The sequence below is a fragment of the Cebus imitator genome, unplaced genomic scaffold (genome assembly GCF_001604975.1).
Source record: "Cebus imitator isolate Cc_AM_T3 unplaced genomic scaffold, Cebus_imitator-1.0 Scaffold343, whole genome shotgun sequence".
In the NCBI taxonomy this organism is placed as follows: domain Eukaryota; kingdom Metazoa; phylum Chordata; class Mammalia; order Primates; family Cebidae; genus Cebus; species Cebus imitator.
The window spans coordinates 1,355,755-1,368,598 of NW_016107658.1; the positions used below are offsets into that span (position 1 = coordinate 1,355,755).

At 40.8% G+C, this 12,844-nt stretch overlaps 1 protein-coding gene across 3 annotated transcripts in view; it reads left to right on the forward strand.

Moving 5' to 3' along the window:
• The window catches only part of PCDH19 (protocadherin 19), a 118,437-nt gene that overhangs the window by 3,206 nt on the left and 102,387 nt on the right, over window positions 1-12,844 (forward strand). For 2 of the 3 annotated variants that reach the window (XM_017505878.2, XM_017505879.2), the window contains exon 2: window positions 2,690-3,008. In XM_017505878.2, coding sequence (XP_017361367.1) covers window positions 2,690-3,008 — 319 coding nt within the window. Of the gene's footprint in view, window positions 1-1,888; window positions 2,030-2,689; window positions 3,009-12,844 lie in introns of all 3 variants that reach the window. The other variant, XM_017505877.2, reaches the window with a different exon arrangement.

The following is a 12,844-nucleotide window of genomic DNA, read 5'->3' on the forward strand; positions in this document are numbered from 1 at the left end:
GGGAGAGAAGGGGGAGGAGAAGGGAGAAAAGAAATGTGGAAACATAGTATTTTTTTAAAAAAAGATTTCCTGGTAAACACATTAGAAGGTCTTGCTGAAGCCCTTTTTTCTATTTGGATAGAGCACATAAGTCTGAGCATTCCTAGAATCCTAAAATCCAATTTAGGATGATACATGTCATTTTTTTTCCAGCAGTGTCTTATCGAAACAGTTGAAAAAAGTTGTTTCTTTAGTTTGCTGAAAATGAATGATGCTGTTATTTATAACCAAGGTGTGTGTGCTTTCAACACACCTACACATCAGTGTGTCTTTTGTGCCATTTGTGCTTGCATGTTAATCAGTCAAAATATGTTCCTGTAGGTTCAGTTTGTATTTGACACCGTCTGAAATGCACACTTCTGTGAATCAAAGCCCCCTGAATATGTAACAGCCATGCAATTATTGTTTCCCTTTTACTATTCTCTGCGTTACACAAGTTAGTAGACAAATGCTAACCACACATGAATATCAATCAGGTACCATAAAAGAGCAGCTGCAATGCCTCATAAATGCTTTAATCCTGTTACTAGTGAAATGGCCATGACTTTTCTTTCCTTCAGCACCAAGTCATTTCAGATGGGAGAAATGTAAATTAATACTGCTCTTACCTTTCAAACCTGTGAACTGCTAGTGGAGATTTTTATAGGAGAAAAATATGGAGTCAATAAAATTTTATTTATATGGAGATAATTATGGAGAGGGCTCTTTTTAAGCCATTTTCTCAGCATAAAGTAAACGCATAAGATCCTTTCCTTGATGAAAAAAAACCCAGTTTGAAATAAAGAGACTGAAGACTTTGCCACTTCTTGGTGATGTATGCCTAGAAGTGAGAGCCCTTTCTGAGAACTTGCCAAGGAGGTGATTAAACAGGAGTAGAGCATTTGAATATTGAAAGAAAAGAGTAAAATCTCAGTGCTCTCCAACTTCATCCAAATGTGTATTTTGTGAAGCGCTCTGTTTCCTGTGATGGTTTGGGATTAATGAAGTACAGTATAATTAAATAATTGGTCAATACAGAAAGGGCTGCACAATGAATGCTTCAGCTGAATAATTTGATGAGGCATTGCCAAACTTACCCATCATGGGTAAACAAAATGATTAAAATTTCCCATTGATTCTGTAAACAGATAAGAATAGAAAATCAACCTTAGTCCTGGGGTTTTGAGGATTTTATCTGCTCAAAACCCAATAGTACCAGTTTCCCATCACTGCAAATCTATCTTCCTGAGCAGAGTGAAGGGGTGAGGGGAACCCAATTGCTTAGCTCTAGGTAGGTCCTGGGGACAGAGCAAGAATTTGCCTCTGTAGATGTGCAGTCTCCCTATCTGCTCAGACTTTTTAGAAACCCAAAGTTCAGGAGCGTGTCTTTTCATGTGATTAGGCAGAGGTTTCTTTTTCTCAGCCTCTGCACAATCTCTTCCTGAAATGCATTCATTTATGAGACTTGCGAGATGATCTGCAATTGCTGCTTGAATTGGGCTCCCTTTTTGTATTCAGACAATTAGCTTTGTCGAGTGAGAATAAGGCACAGCCTTTTCCCTAGTAAAGATCAACCTGTATTATTTATTAACCCTATTGTTTTGCTGATTATTGCCCAGAAATCAAATTTCCAAAAATTAACCTGAATCATTATGTGCAAAGTAATAAATCACTTTGAGAATCTAGCTACATTTAAATGTATTTCTTTTGTCAAGTCTCTTAATGCTTGGTGTCTTTGGTGCACGTGGCTGGGTCTGTGTCAGTGTTAATTAAATTGAGCTCTTTATGTTCCAGTTGCAGCACAGCTGCTTGTAGGTACACCTGAATGGAGAAGGATGCTGAATGCACTAACCTTTAAATTCCTTTGCAGTAATTGTTTAACCATCACTTGTCTCCTCGGCTGTTTTATAAAAGGACAAAACAGCAAGTGTCTGCATTGCATCTCGGTTTCTCCCATTAGCGAGGAGCAAGACAAAAAGACAGAGGAGAAAGTGAGCCTAAGGGGAAAGAGGTAAAAAGGCATTTCCCCTCATTTAAATGGGCTTGGCTGTTAGTTTTTTCTAGGAGAGGAGGGGGGTGGGAGAGTAAAAGGAAGCCGGGCTAGGGCAGGGAGGAGGGTGTGGAGGAGACGCGAAAGAATGGGGTCTGATCTCCTACCCCAGTCCAAAACTGATCAAGTGAGTCATAGAGGGAGCTGATTGAGGGCGTGTGCCACATGGCAAATGCCTGGAGGAACTGGTGAGGTGGGAGTATTTTTTATTTTCCTTTATCTCCTCTTCGGTGACTTGCTTTGTATTTCATCTAGGAGTTCCTTTTGGTTCCAGGGAAGCTCCAGATTTGAGCATTTTCATGCTTTCTCTCCCATAGGCTCAACTTTCCCTGTCCCCCACCCGTACTCCCAGGCCACTCACAATGAAAAATTCCAAATCCAAAGCATAGAAACTTTTTTAGGGGGGTTGGTGGGAGGTTACTATGTTTAATACAAAAAGTTTATGGCCCTCAGCTTGTTTTCCCACGTAAAAAGCACAGGGAGAAACCCGATGATGTAATGCGCCAGAATAAGGAGCTGGAGCAGAGATGGGGTGCAACCCTCTGGGGTGCTTAATGTTTATTAATCAGTGCATGGTTTGGAAAGGTGTTAGCGATTCATGCTGCCTTTTCTGTCACATAGAATCGCTGAGTACTCCTATGGGCATCAAAAGAAATCAAGCAAGAAGAAAAAAATCAGTAAGAATGACATCCGTCTGGTACCCCGGGATGTGGAGGAGACAGACAAGATGAACGTTGTCAGTTGCTCTTCCCTGACCTCGTCCCTCAACTATTTTGACTACCACCAGCAGACACTGCCCCTGGGCTGCCGCCGCTCTGAGAGCACTTTCATGAATGTGGAGAACCAGAATACCCGTGCTAACCACATCTACCATCACTCTTTCAACAGCCAGGGGCCCCAGCAGCCTGACCTGATTATCAACGGTGTGCCTCTGCCTGAGGTGAGTGCAACTAAGTGGCTCTATGAGGTTCTCCCAGACCTCCTTGTTTCCTCCACCTGTTGCAAATACAGCATGCTTGACAACCAGCAGTACTAGTATGCCAGTAAAGTGGCTTAGAAAGAGTCATCAAGTAGTGCTGAAAATGGATGAAACCCTCTAATGCCCTGGGACCAATTTTCCAGTGTGAGAGTGATTCAGCCTCCTAAAGCCCCCATTTGCTTTTTCTTTTGTCACATCACTGTTCTCTAGCAACTTGGTGAGAATATGGATGGTCTGCTTAAAGGGAGGCAAAGCAAAAATTAAAAAGCCACTTTGCTATTTTTTAGCAGTTCTAGTGGTAACATTTGATGGTTGAAGAGATTGAAACTGTCATTATTGCTGAAAATTTAAGAATTAGCTGGCTGGTTACAGTGGCTCACACCTGTAATCCCAGTATTTTGGGAGGTCGAGGCAGGAGAATTCCTTGATCCCAGAATTCCAGACCAGCTTGCCAGCCTGAGCAGTATAACAAAAAATAAGAGTAAGAATTATCTATGCATTTGAGTTAGCTCTGTTTCTCTTCACTGGGAATGAATGTTTTTAAGTAGAAATATTTTTTTAAACGTTATGTGGTCAGATGTTTGCTGGCTATTGAAATATTTTAGGGCAGTAGAGTGGTATGTGGATGATGGGGCTGGTGGGTGGTTGGGTGGAAGGCTATAAAATAACATTTCTTAAGTTGATTTTATTTTTCCATGAATTGCTTAAGTCCCTCTTTGGTTGGAAATGCGATGCACGCAAAGGCATATGTCCTCTTCCAAGCTGCCAGTGAAAAGAATACTGCATGCTTGGAGAGCGCTTTCACATCTTTCAGAGCACTTTCCCAAACATTGTTTTGTTTGATCCTCACAATGAGGTATCTTGATAGGTTGCCCTTCAGTAGATGATAAAACAGAGGTCTGGAGGTGCTAAGGGACTTAGTCTTACAAAGCTGGTCATCAAGGGAGGGAGGACCAGACTGAAGGACTCTATACTCCCTGGCAAGTGTGGTTTCAGTGACACCTTCCTGCCTTAAGAATAATTCAGACATACCCAGGCTATGATGCATACATAAAATGGCCTCATTGTATTTCTGGCAATTTTGTAGGACAAGGGGTCTTAGGACCGCTTACATTGATTACTTCTTCTAGTTCCTGAAAAATAATTCCCATCAGAATTAATGGGGCCAAACAACAGTGCTTTTGATGAGTAACTGATGGTATTCTGCCAGCAACAAAAGCATCAATATTTTCAATTTATAACTCTATAAATAAGGATTTATTCAAAGTCCAGTATTGTGCTAGGTAAACACAGTTATAATTATTAATGTTAGTGAATACTACTAAGTCCTAACTATAGACTACTTGGAAGACTACTTGTGGATCACCAATAGTTCAGCAACAGAAAGTGAGAGGTAGTGCTATGTAGTGGAATCAGATTGATCATCATTTTGAATCTAGGGATCACTGCTTGCTGTGGAACCTAAGACTCTGTTTCTTTATCTACAAAATGGGCACACCTGTCATGCAAAGTTGTTCCAAGGTATATGACTCGTGTAATATTGAAGGTCCAACTCATTGCTGTTCCTAAAATAGTAGACCTCTTCACTAGACAAATGGAGAATCACTGTTACAATGGTTTGCACAACTGAGTGTGTCTCCCTAGGCACTTGTAACCAAAGAGGAATTTAGGCTGCTTCTATGTAGATAACTCCTACAAAGTATTATGGCCATACTATACATATTGATCATTTTAATGATAAAGGTGAAAGATGCCAAAGTTGTGGGTTCAGTTGTTCATAAGTAACAGTGCTGTTACTTTTGGAGATGGACAAAAGGGTTGAATCCTGGGGACTTGGTGATCACTTAGGCATTCAATTCAAGACACTAGAGAAATGTGAGTTCTGGTGCCTATGAAATAGATGGAAAGGACAGAAAACATATGACTACATCTACTTGGTTTACCTAAGACTTAATATCCCTTCTGGAATTCTTCTGTGGGCAGAATGAAACAAAATATTGCTTCGATTATGTAGAAAAGCCATTTAAAGTTTCAGTTTTGATCCTGTCTCTGATTCACAAAGCCAGATGCTTTTCCTTGGTTAACAAAATTACACAGTTTTGGTGTGTACAGCAGGTCAGGGCCAAGAGAGTGTGTTGTGTGAGGTTGTGTGTGTTTCTAATATGCAGTCCTGCCTGGAGAGTTCAACTGGCAAACACATTCAGAAAGGAGAGAGGCCCACTTACCGCCAAATACAGACCAGGCCATTTTACCTGAATCAGTCACAATGTCCTGCATAGGGAAAATGACACTTCTCCTTTTCGTTTTTATACCAAAGGCCACTGGACTCAGTGGAATACTTACATCCAGTGAAATCTATAGAGGAGCAGGGATGATTAATTTGTTCATTCAACTGATATTTGTTGAGTGCCTACTCTTTGTAAGGCACTGCTCTAGGGTCTGTCATTAGAGAGATGAAAAAGACAAGAAATGCACATTCTAATGGGTAAGACAATCAAGTAAATAGGTAATTTGCAATACAGAATAATAAATGCTAATATAGGGTGCAATGGGACATTCTCTATTGCTAGGAGAATAACATGTTGATATATTTCCTAAATTATCTTTATATTCTCCTAATAAATTAATTAATCTATCCAAGAAAGCAACATTTATTAAGCAATTATAGCATAGAATGGTAAGTGCTATGATGTGGTAAATATAAGATTTTATAGAAATTTCTCTATTAAATCATATTATGTTACTTACTTTGTTCTTTATTTCATTAAACCATTCTTTCATTTGTTCATTAATTTATCCCATTAGCATTTATTATACATTTAGAATGTGCCAGATACTGTACTACTTCCTGGGGATCAAAAGTAATAAAGCACTTGATTCTTGACCCTAGGGAACTTACAGAAAGACAGACAAGTAAACAGGTAATTTCAATTCAGAATAACATTGTTTTCCTGAGCACATGTTACATTCTTACTCTCCAGGTTGGGACAAAAGGCCACTACATAGTAGCTTCCTCTGTTGGGTTACCTGTGTCAAACTCATTCCCTTTATGAACTGTAGATCCAGTTACAGGGCTTACTCTCAAAGGCATTATACACGAGTCCACTCAGACCTGTTGCGTGCTAGCTGTACTCTATCACACTTTGAAATTTATCACCATGGCATTAGATTAAGTCAGTAAGCATTGTTGGTGTATCCACTATGTGCTCAGCTATGTGGCAGGGACCATGGAGATTCCAAATAAGTTTAAGATGTAACTTCTGCCCTCAGAGAGTTAACAGTCTAGTTGGGGAGCTAAGATCACCCACAGTGATTTCACTGGCAAGCAATACAAGATAGTTTCTAATCACTTGTTACTTGTAGACTCCTAAGAACTCCTTTTTCCTCCTTTCATGGCAGCTCTATATTTTATGTAGATTTGCTATTGAACCCTCAAAATTTAGTGCTGAATGGAAAATAGCTCTTGTTTCAGTGTCCAAACGTAGCCACATCTGAACGTTGTTGCCTCTAGAAGCTAAAGGAAGTAAGACTTTGAATGAAGTTAGGTAGGCAAGGTAAAGGGAATGGAACACTAGTTGAGAATTGGAACTTAGTTTACAGTATTGCAGAGATAATCTTGTGTAGAATTGTATATCATTATTTACTTGTCCTCTGATTTTGGCTGGGAAATCAGCTATAAGGATTTTGTGGTTTTGTACACAAATTTGAGGGGCAAAGTGGAGGATGCCTTTGCTGTTTACAGAAGACTTTTGTAGAATTAGAACTGTCAGGTATCTTTTACATATTTTAAACTGAAAGGCGAGGTTTGCATTCCTTAGTATTCTGGTTTATTTTACTCATAGACTTAGGGTATATGTGAATGAATTAGAGGGTGTGTGTGTGTGTGTGTGTGTGTGTGTGTGTGTGTGTATGTGTGTGTGTGTGTGTGTGTGTGTATGGGGGAATAGAAAAGAGTGAAGAGAGAGGAAAGGAGGTTGAAAAAGAAAGAAAATGGAGAAGAAAGATAGTAGGTTTGTCAGTTTGCTAAGATCTTTCTAAAAATAGTCCAAGTTTTTTGAGAGTCTCCTTACTAAGGCAAATAATTTTTCTCCCAGTGTTATGGAAGGGAGACATGCCTACTGGTGCCTCTGGATGCTGGAAAGTGTTATTCCTTTATACAATAGAATTTCTGCGTTGCCATTTTTGTCACCTGGGCCCAGTCATTATTGAAGAAAGAAAATGCAACTCATTGCTTCGACTGGAAATGGAGACTTGGGTGAGGCTTCTTTCTGCCTCCAGGAGGGAGGCAGGAAGAAATGGTCCAAATACCCAGTCTCTTTTGTGCAGTGTTTTTCAATTTTAGTTTTCTTATGTTGAATGCTTCTGAGCCGACAGCTCTAACAGAGTGATAGTAGGCAAAAACTTACAGAATTTCAGTCACAGGTACCTAGGGATTTAAATTTTGGTTTCAATCTCAATCTTCAATTCTATTTGCTACCTTTCATCGGCAAACTGTAGTTTCTCTGTTATCAGACATAAAAGGAGTGTGTGTGCATGCTCTGCTATAGTCACTCATGCAACAGTCTTCATAAGTAGCGATGTAGTAGCCGTGGAAGAGTTTGCAGAACAAGAATGTATGTGGCAGCCAAATTGAATGCTTCCAATTATCATACAGAAAGTCTGAATTCATGGTCATCTTAGTGGAAATAATGAAAATAAAGCATCAGTTAGGCTTTGAAAAAAATAGCCCAGTACACTTTAGTTCCTAAAACAGAGTTTTAAAGTTAGAGATTTGTAGTGACTTGAATGAAATTCTGTGCTAAAGTCCATCACAAACCTATCAGGTAGTCAATATAGAAAGCGCTAAAAAATAATAGGTATGATAAGTCTCCTTTGGATAGCATGGAAATGACACAAAGCATCACCTCTAATTAAAACAAACCAACAATCCCTTTAGTGCGCCTCTTGTTTGTTTGTTTCCTTATTATAGTGGGGTCTTGGAATCATTTAAGTCCTATCCCTGATGGTCAAAAGTAACCTTGCAGGAGAAAGCAATGAAAAACAATGCAGCCCCCATCTTTTTAAGCATTCTCATTTCAGTTTTCTTCTAAAATCAAGGGTTCCATTCCTACCAGCAGTCAGTCTAGGACCACCCATTGCCTACATTGCGTCTTATTGGCACGTTTCATCTCTAGTGGAGACAACCAGTTTCCCAGCGGGGATCGGCTTGCAAGGTGTGTTCCACAATAAACTGTTCCTCTGTTGTCTCCATGCAACTGCCACAGAACTGCAGAACTGAGTTAGTTTACATTAGTATCTGCTAATTTATTATTATCATTCCTTATTGGCAATTAACTGGTTACCTTAGAGATCACCTCTCTCCCTGTACACCTTCACTAAAGTTGAGCTCAGCCAGAGCTCTTGTTAATGATCCTGAGATTTTTCTCCCTAAGGGGCTGGAGGCAGGACATTTTCCAGAAAGGGCTCTAAGGCTTTGGAATTCCTCTTATCAGAGGACCACTTGTTTTGGGTCCAGGTGGCTCCACCTGGCTTTTTCTCTGACTGTCAGTCAGATTTACAAAGTGGGACAGACAGCTGCAGTCCTCTCGCTCCCTAACCTTGCCTCAGTCTGTGCTGTGGCTTGGGCTTATTGTGCCCAGGGCTGAAGCTAAGGGCTTAGGGGATTGCTTGTTAGGAATTAGGGGACTAAGAAAGGATGAAGTCACCTCCTGGCAAAACTGGAGTCTTTCAATTGTGGCGTTGCTGTGTTTCTTACGCGTCTGCTTTTAGTTTCAGATGTTGACCCCTCTGCCTGTGTACCTCAGCTTCCAGGATTTAGGTGACGCCAAGCTTGGTTGAATCGAGTGTCTCCGATGTGGGTAAATAAAGCCATTTGTACCAGAAGTCTGTCTGTGAGAGGCGGGAGGCTGGCTCTGGAACAGCTATTTTCCCCCACGGAGAAGAGGCTTGATTTCTTGTTGTGTGACTGGCTGGCCTTTGATGTGAGCCTCGTTTACTTCGAACAATTGAGAGGCTTGAAGTGAAAATCCCAGAGGATCAGTTGTTTGCAGAGGGAAATGCTCTTCAAGTTACATTTCCTATTTGACTGTTGTGTAGTTAGAATGGTTTCTGTGTGGGCTGCATAGTGAGGTCACTCGGCTTCTAGTGGGTGTACCCAGGCTCCTAGCACCTCCCTGTACCCGCCAGGGGAATGATGAAGAAAATTCTTGCCGCCGTGAGGGACAGCAATTCTGTCAGCTCCGGAAGCCTGGGTTCCTCTGCAGAAACCTTACTTGTTATCATTCGGCATGTTGGTTAGGACCACACAGCTTTAGAAGAGGTGTCAGAATGGACCAGTGTTTCCACTCTACATTCATGTAAATGGAGTTATAGAAAAGGCAAATGACTTACTCAGGCCCACGACATTTGCGGCCAAACTAGCCTCCATTTTGCTTCACAATAGTTACTCTGGTGCGGCTTTCAAGCGTTTTCTGTCACATAATTAAAAACCTGACAGGGTTCTCCTGGAGGACCTGTGGGTATACTTTTGAAGGTAGTTGTGTTCCTGAAAAGTTAGTCAGCCAAAGAGTGTTTGTTTTGTAAATTAGACCCCATGCTAATCACAGTAGTGGAATTCTGTATTTAAAGAAAGCCTGTGGTGGATCCTTTCATAAACGAGAGTCCTTATACAATGTGGATAATCAACTCCTAACTGATTGCTTTTGTAAGTCTGGATTTTCACATATCTTGTTTGCTTAAAATTAGATCCCTCAAACTGACAAGACTTACAAAACCTTTGAAAGGTGGGCCAATTCATTTTTCCCTTGATTGAAATCTGGCCCTTGAATCCTCACTGGTTAGCCTTCCTGGTTGAATTTTACTTAAGTAAACAAATTGGAACTATGTAATATTTAAAACATAGTTTCCAAAAAAGATGGGTACATGCCATTGAAATTTAATGAGTATTAGCATTTAATATTTGCTCCAGATCCTAAAAGAATGAAATAAAATATGACAGCTACCACCTTGCCACCTTGTTCTCTTCACTCTGAAAACCTGTGGCTCAAAGAAGAGAACAGAAGCCCATCACAAATGTATTTTTTTTTTTTTAATCTTCACCTCTAGAGCTTGTTCCTGAAAAGAGATGTTTACTGTCTCAGATTCTGAAAGCTCCCCAAGTCAATAAGGATTTCCCGGATTGGGTAGAGCCTGGGAATTACTTTGCAAAACGAGAGGGTTCTCTTAGACATTCCTTTAAATTTAGTCTTTGGAGAGGGAGAAAAATCACTTTCAGAATGGGGAAAAATGAGAGACAGACAAATTAGTAGACAGACATGTGTTAGGACCAGCTACCTCCAGAATTTTGAGCAGACCCTTTGGGACTGAAGCAGATGGGAAGCTTGGTGTCAAGTCTGTGTTCCCCTTGAGCTCAGTGTTCATGGATGGACTAGCACTGCAGTTTCTTATTTTTCTTTTCTTTTCTTTTCCTTCCTTCCTTCCTTCTTTCCTTCCTTCCTTCCTTCCTTCCTTCCTTCCTTCCTTCCTTCTTTCTTTCTTTCTTTCTTTCTTTGAGATGGAGTCTCACTCTGTCGCCCAGGCTGGAGGGCAGTAGTGCAGCCTTGGCTCACTGCAGCCTCCACCACCTGGGTTCAAGCGATTCTCCTGCCTCAGCCCCCGAGTAGCTGGGATTACAGGCGCCTGCCACCACTCCTGGCTAATTTTTTGTATTTTTAGTAGAGATGGGGTTTCACTGCGTTGGCCAGGCTGGTCTCGAACCCCTGACCTTAGATGATCCACCTGCATTGGCCCCTCAAAGTGCTGGGATTACAGGCGTGAGCCACTCGCCTGGCTGCACCACACTGGGGCTTCTTAATGTCAGATGCTTAAGCGCTGCCTTGATGTGCATAGTCTTCTGATGCTCCATTAAGTCTCTGAGTGCCAGGGTGGCCAGTTTTCAGTTTCTCCCACTGGGCCCCATCTGGCCGCTGTTCTGTGGCAAGCTGCTCTCCCTCACTGCCACCAGTACTGGCCTTGGCGGTCTCTGCTTTCTGGATTGTTTTCACTCCCAAATCTGATTTCCAGAGCATGAAGGGCACCTCTTCTCAGTTTGTGTAGTTTGCTCTTCTGAGCAAAATGGATTCCCTGTGTAAGCTGACAGGAAGAAAAGTTAAATCCAAAGGCTAGATCCCTCTTTAGGGGAGAGAGAGATTAGGTCCTCAGAGACTTCTTCCCGACTCTTTGACCTTCTGCTGGTTGTCTCTCTGAAAAAATGCTCATAAGCCTAGTCACAGCAGGGTGTGATCCCCTAAATGTGAGGCCATGGCACCCCAATTTGATATAGCTAAGGGATAGATCTCTCAGGGACTCTTTTTAATTGAGAACTCAGAGTAGGAAGTAGCCAAATATTCATTGCTGTGCATACAACCCAGTTTAAGAATACGTTACATGCATATTTTCAATTTATTAGAAATTATTTTCTGATGCTTGCTTTCTCTTTTTGTTTCTTTTGGGCACAATTCTGTATCAATCTTTCCTCTTCTTTCATTCTCTTGGCTTTAGGAAGTCTGCTTTGGGCTGCCTATGTGTACAGGTCGTTTGCTATAAAACCGTATTTTTTCTAAGTGAGAAGAATGGACAGGGAGACCCTGTCAAACTACATTCAGCGGGATTGGCTTAACCTTTAAGAGGCTTTTTTATAACTAAAAATGTCTAATCTAGCATTCATATTTGAAACTCGACATGCTTGAGGGAGGCAGGGCTCTGGAGATACAGGGACGAGCAGAGGCATCTGGCTATAGGTAATGGTGAACAGCCTCTTGGAAGACTGATTTTCTCCTCTGTGCTGCCAGGCACAGAGGCCATGGTAAGGACATAGTCACACTGCACTCATAAGACTGGCATTGAATATGAGCTTGATCATTTCTTTAATTAGTGCACTTATATTTCTTCAAGTATAGACTTTTGAGTGATGAAGTATACCAATGGTAACATTTGTTCCTAAAAGCTTAGGGGAGAGAACATGATGGCGTTAGTATTAAATAATGGTTTTTTTCATAGTGAAGATATTGCCTGATTTTAAAATTGCAAAATAATTTTATGATAGTTATGGCACTTTGGAAACAAATCTCAAATACTACATATGAAACACCAATTTTCTGTGTGGCTTGTGTACTTACCACTGGCATGTATGTGCTTATGCTTCTAAGTTATTCTTTCTAATTTTGCCTTTACTGGTAATTCTTTAGAAATAGAAGAAAGGTGTGCTTTGTTGCAGTAAAAAATATAATAATTTCCTGAAATGGAAAGAAAGCTAACCTGCCTTTGAAAAAACTATGCATTGTGTAGTGGCCTGTTGGAGCAAAAACCTTATAAAACTGGTAAGCTATAAATACCATGGCACTGGGCATTTTGGAATGACATCCAGGACTTGGTCTTTCCACATCTGATCATCAGGTACCTTCAAGAGGAGATCATGGAAGATGGAGAAAAATCCGTACCTGCAAAGGTTTGTGGCTGTGCATGGTGTCATATTTGGAAGTATGGGATCAAATAAATGTGTGTGATGTTTGCAACGCTTTGTTCTTGTCACTGTTTTGGCCTAGCAGACTCTATCAGGACAATTTTCTGTAGTGTGTGGATAAGCCCAAGTGACTGTATCATCAAGATAACAATGTAGAAATATGCAATTCTGAGGTAGCAGGGAGAGGTCGCTAGCAAAACAGATGAAACAATTAAAAACCTCATAAAAGAGAAGCTTTAGTTTATTGAAACCTGTTATCACTAGGGAAATCAGAATCCAAGACATAGAGAATTCTGAA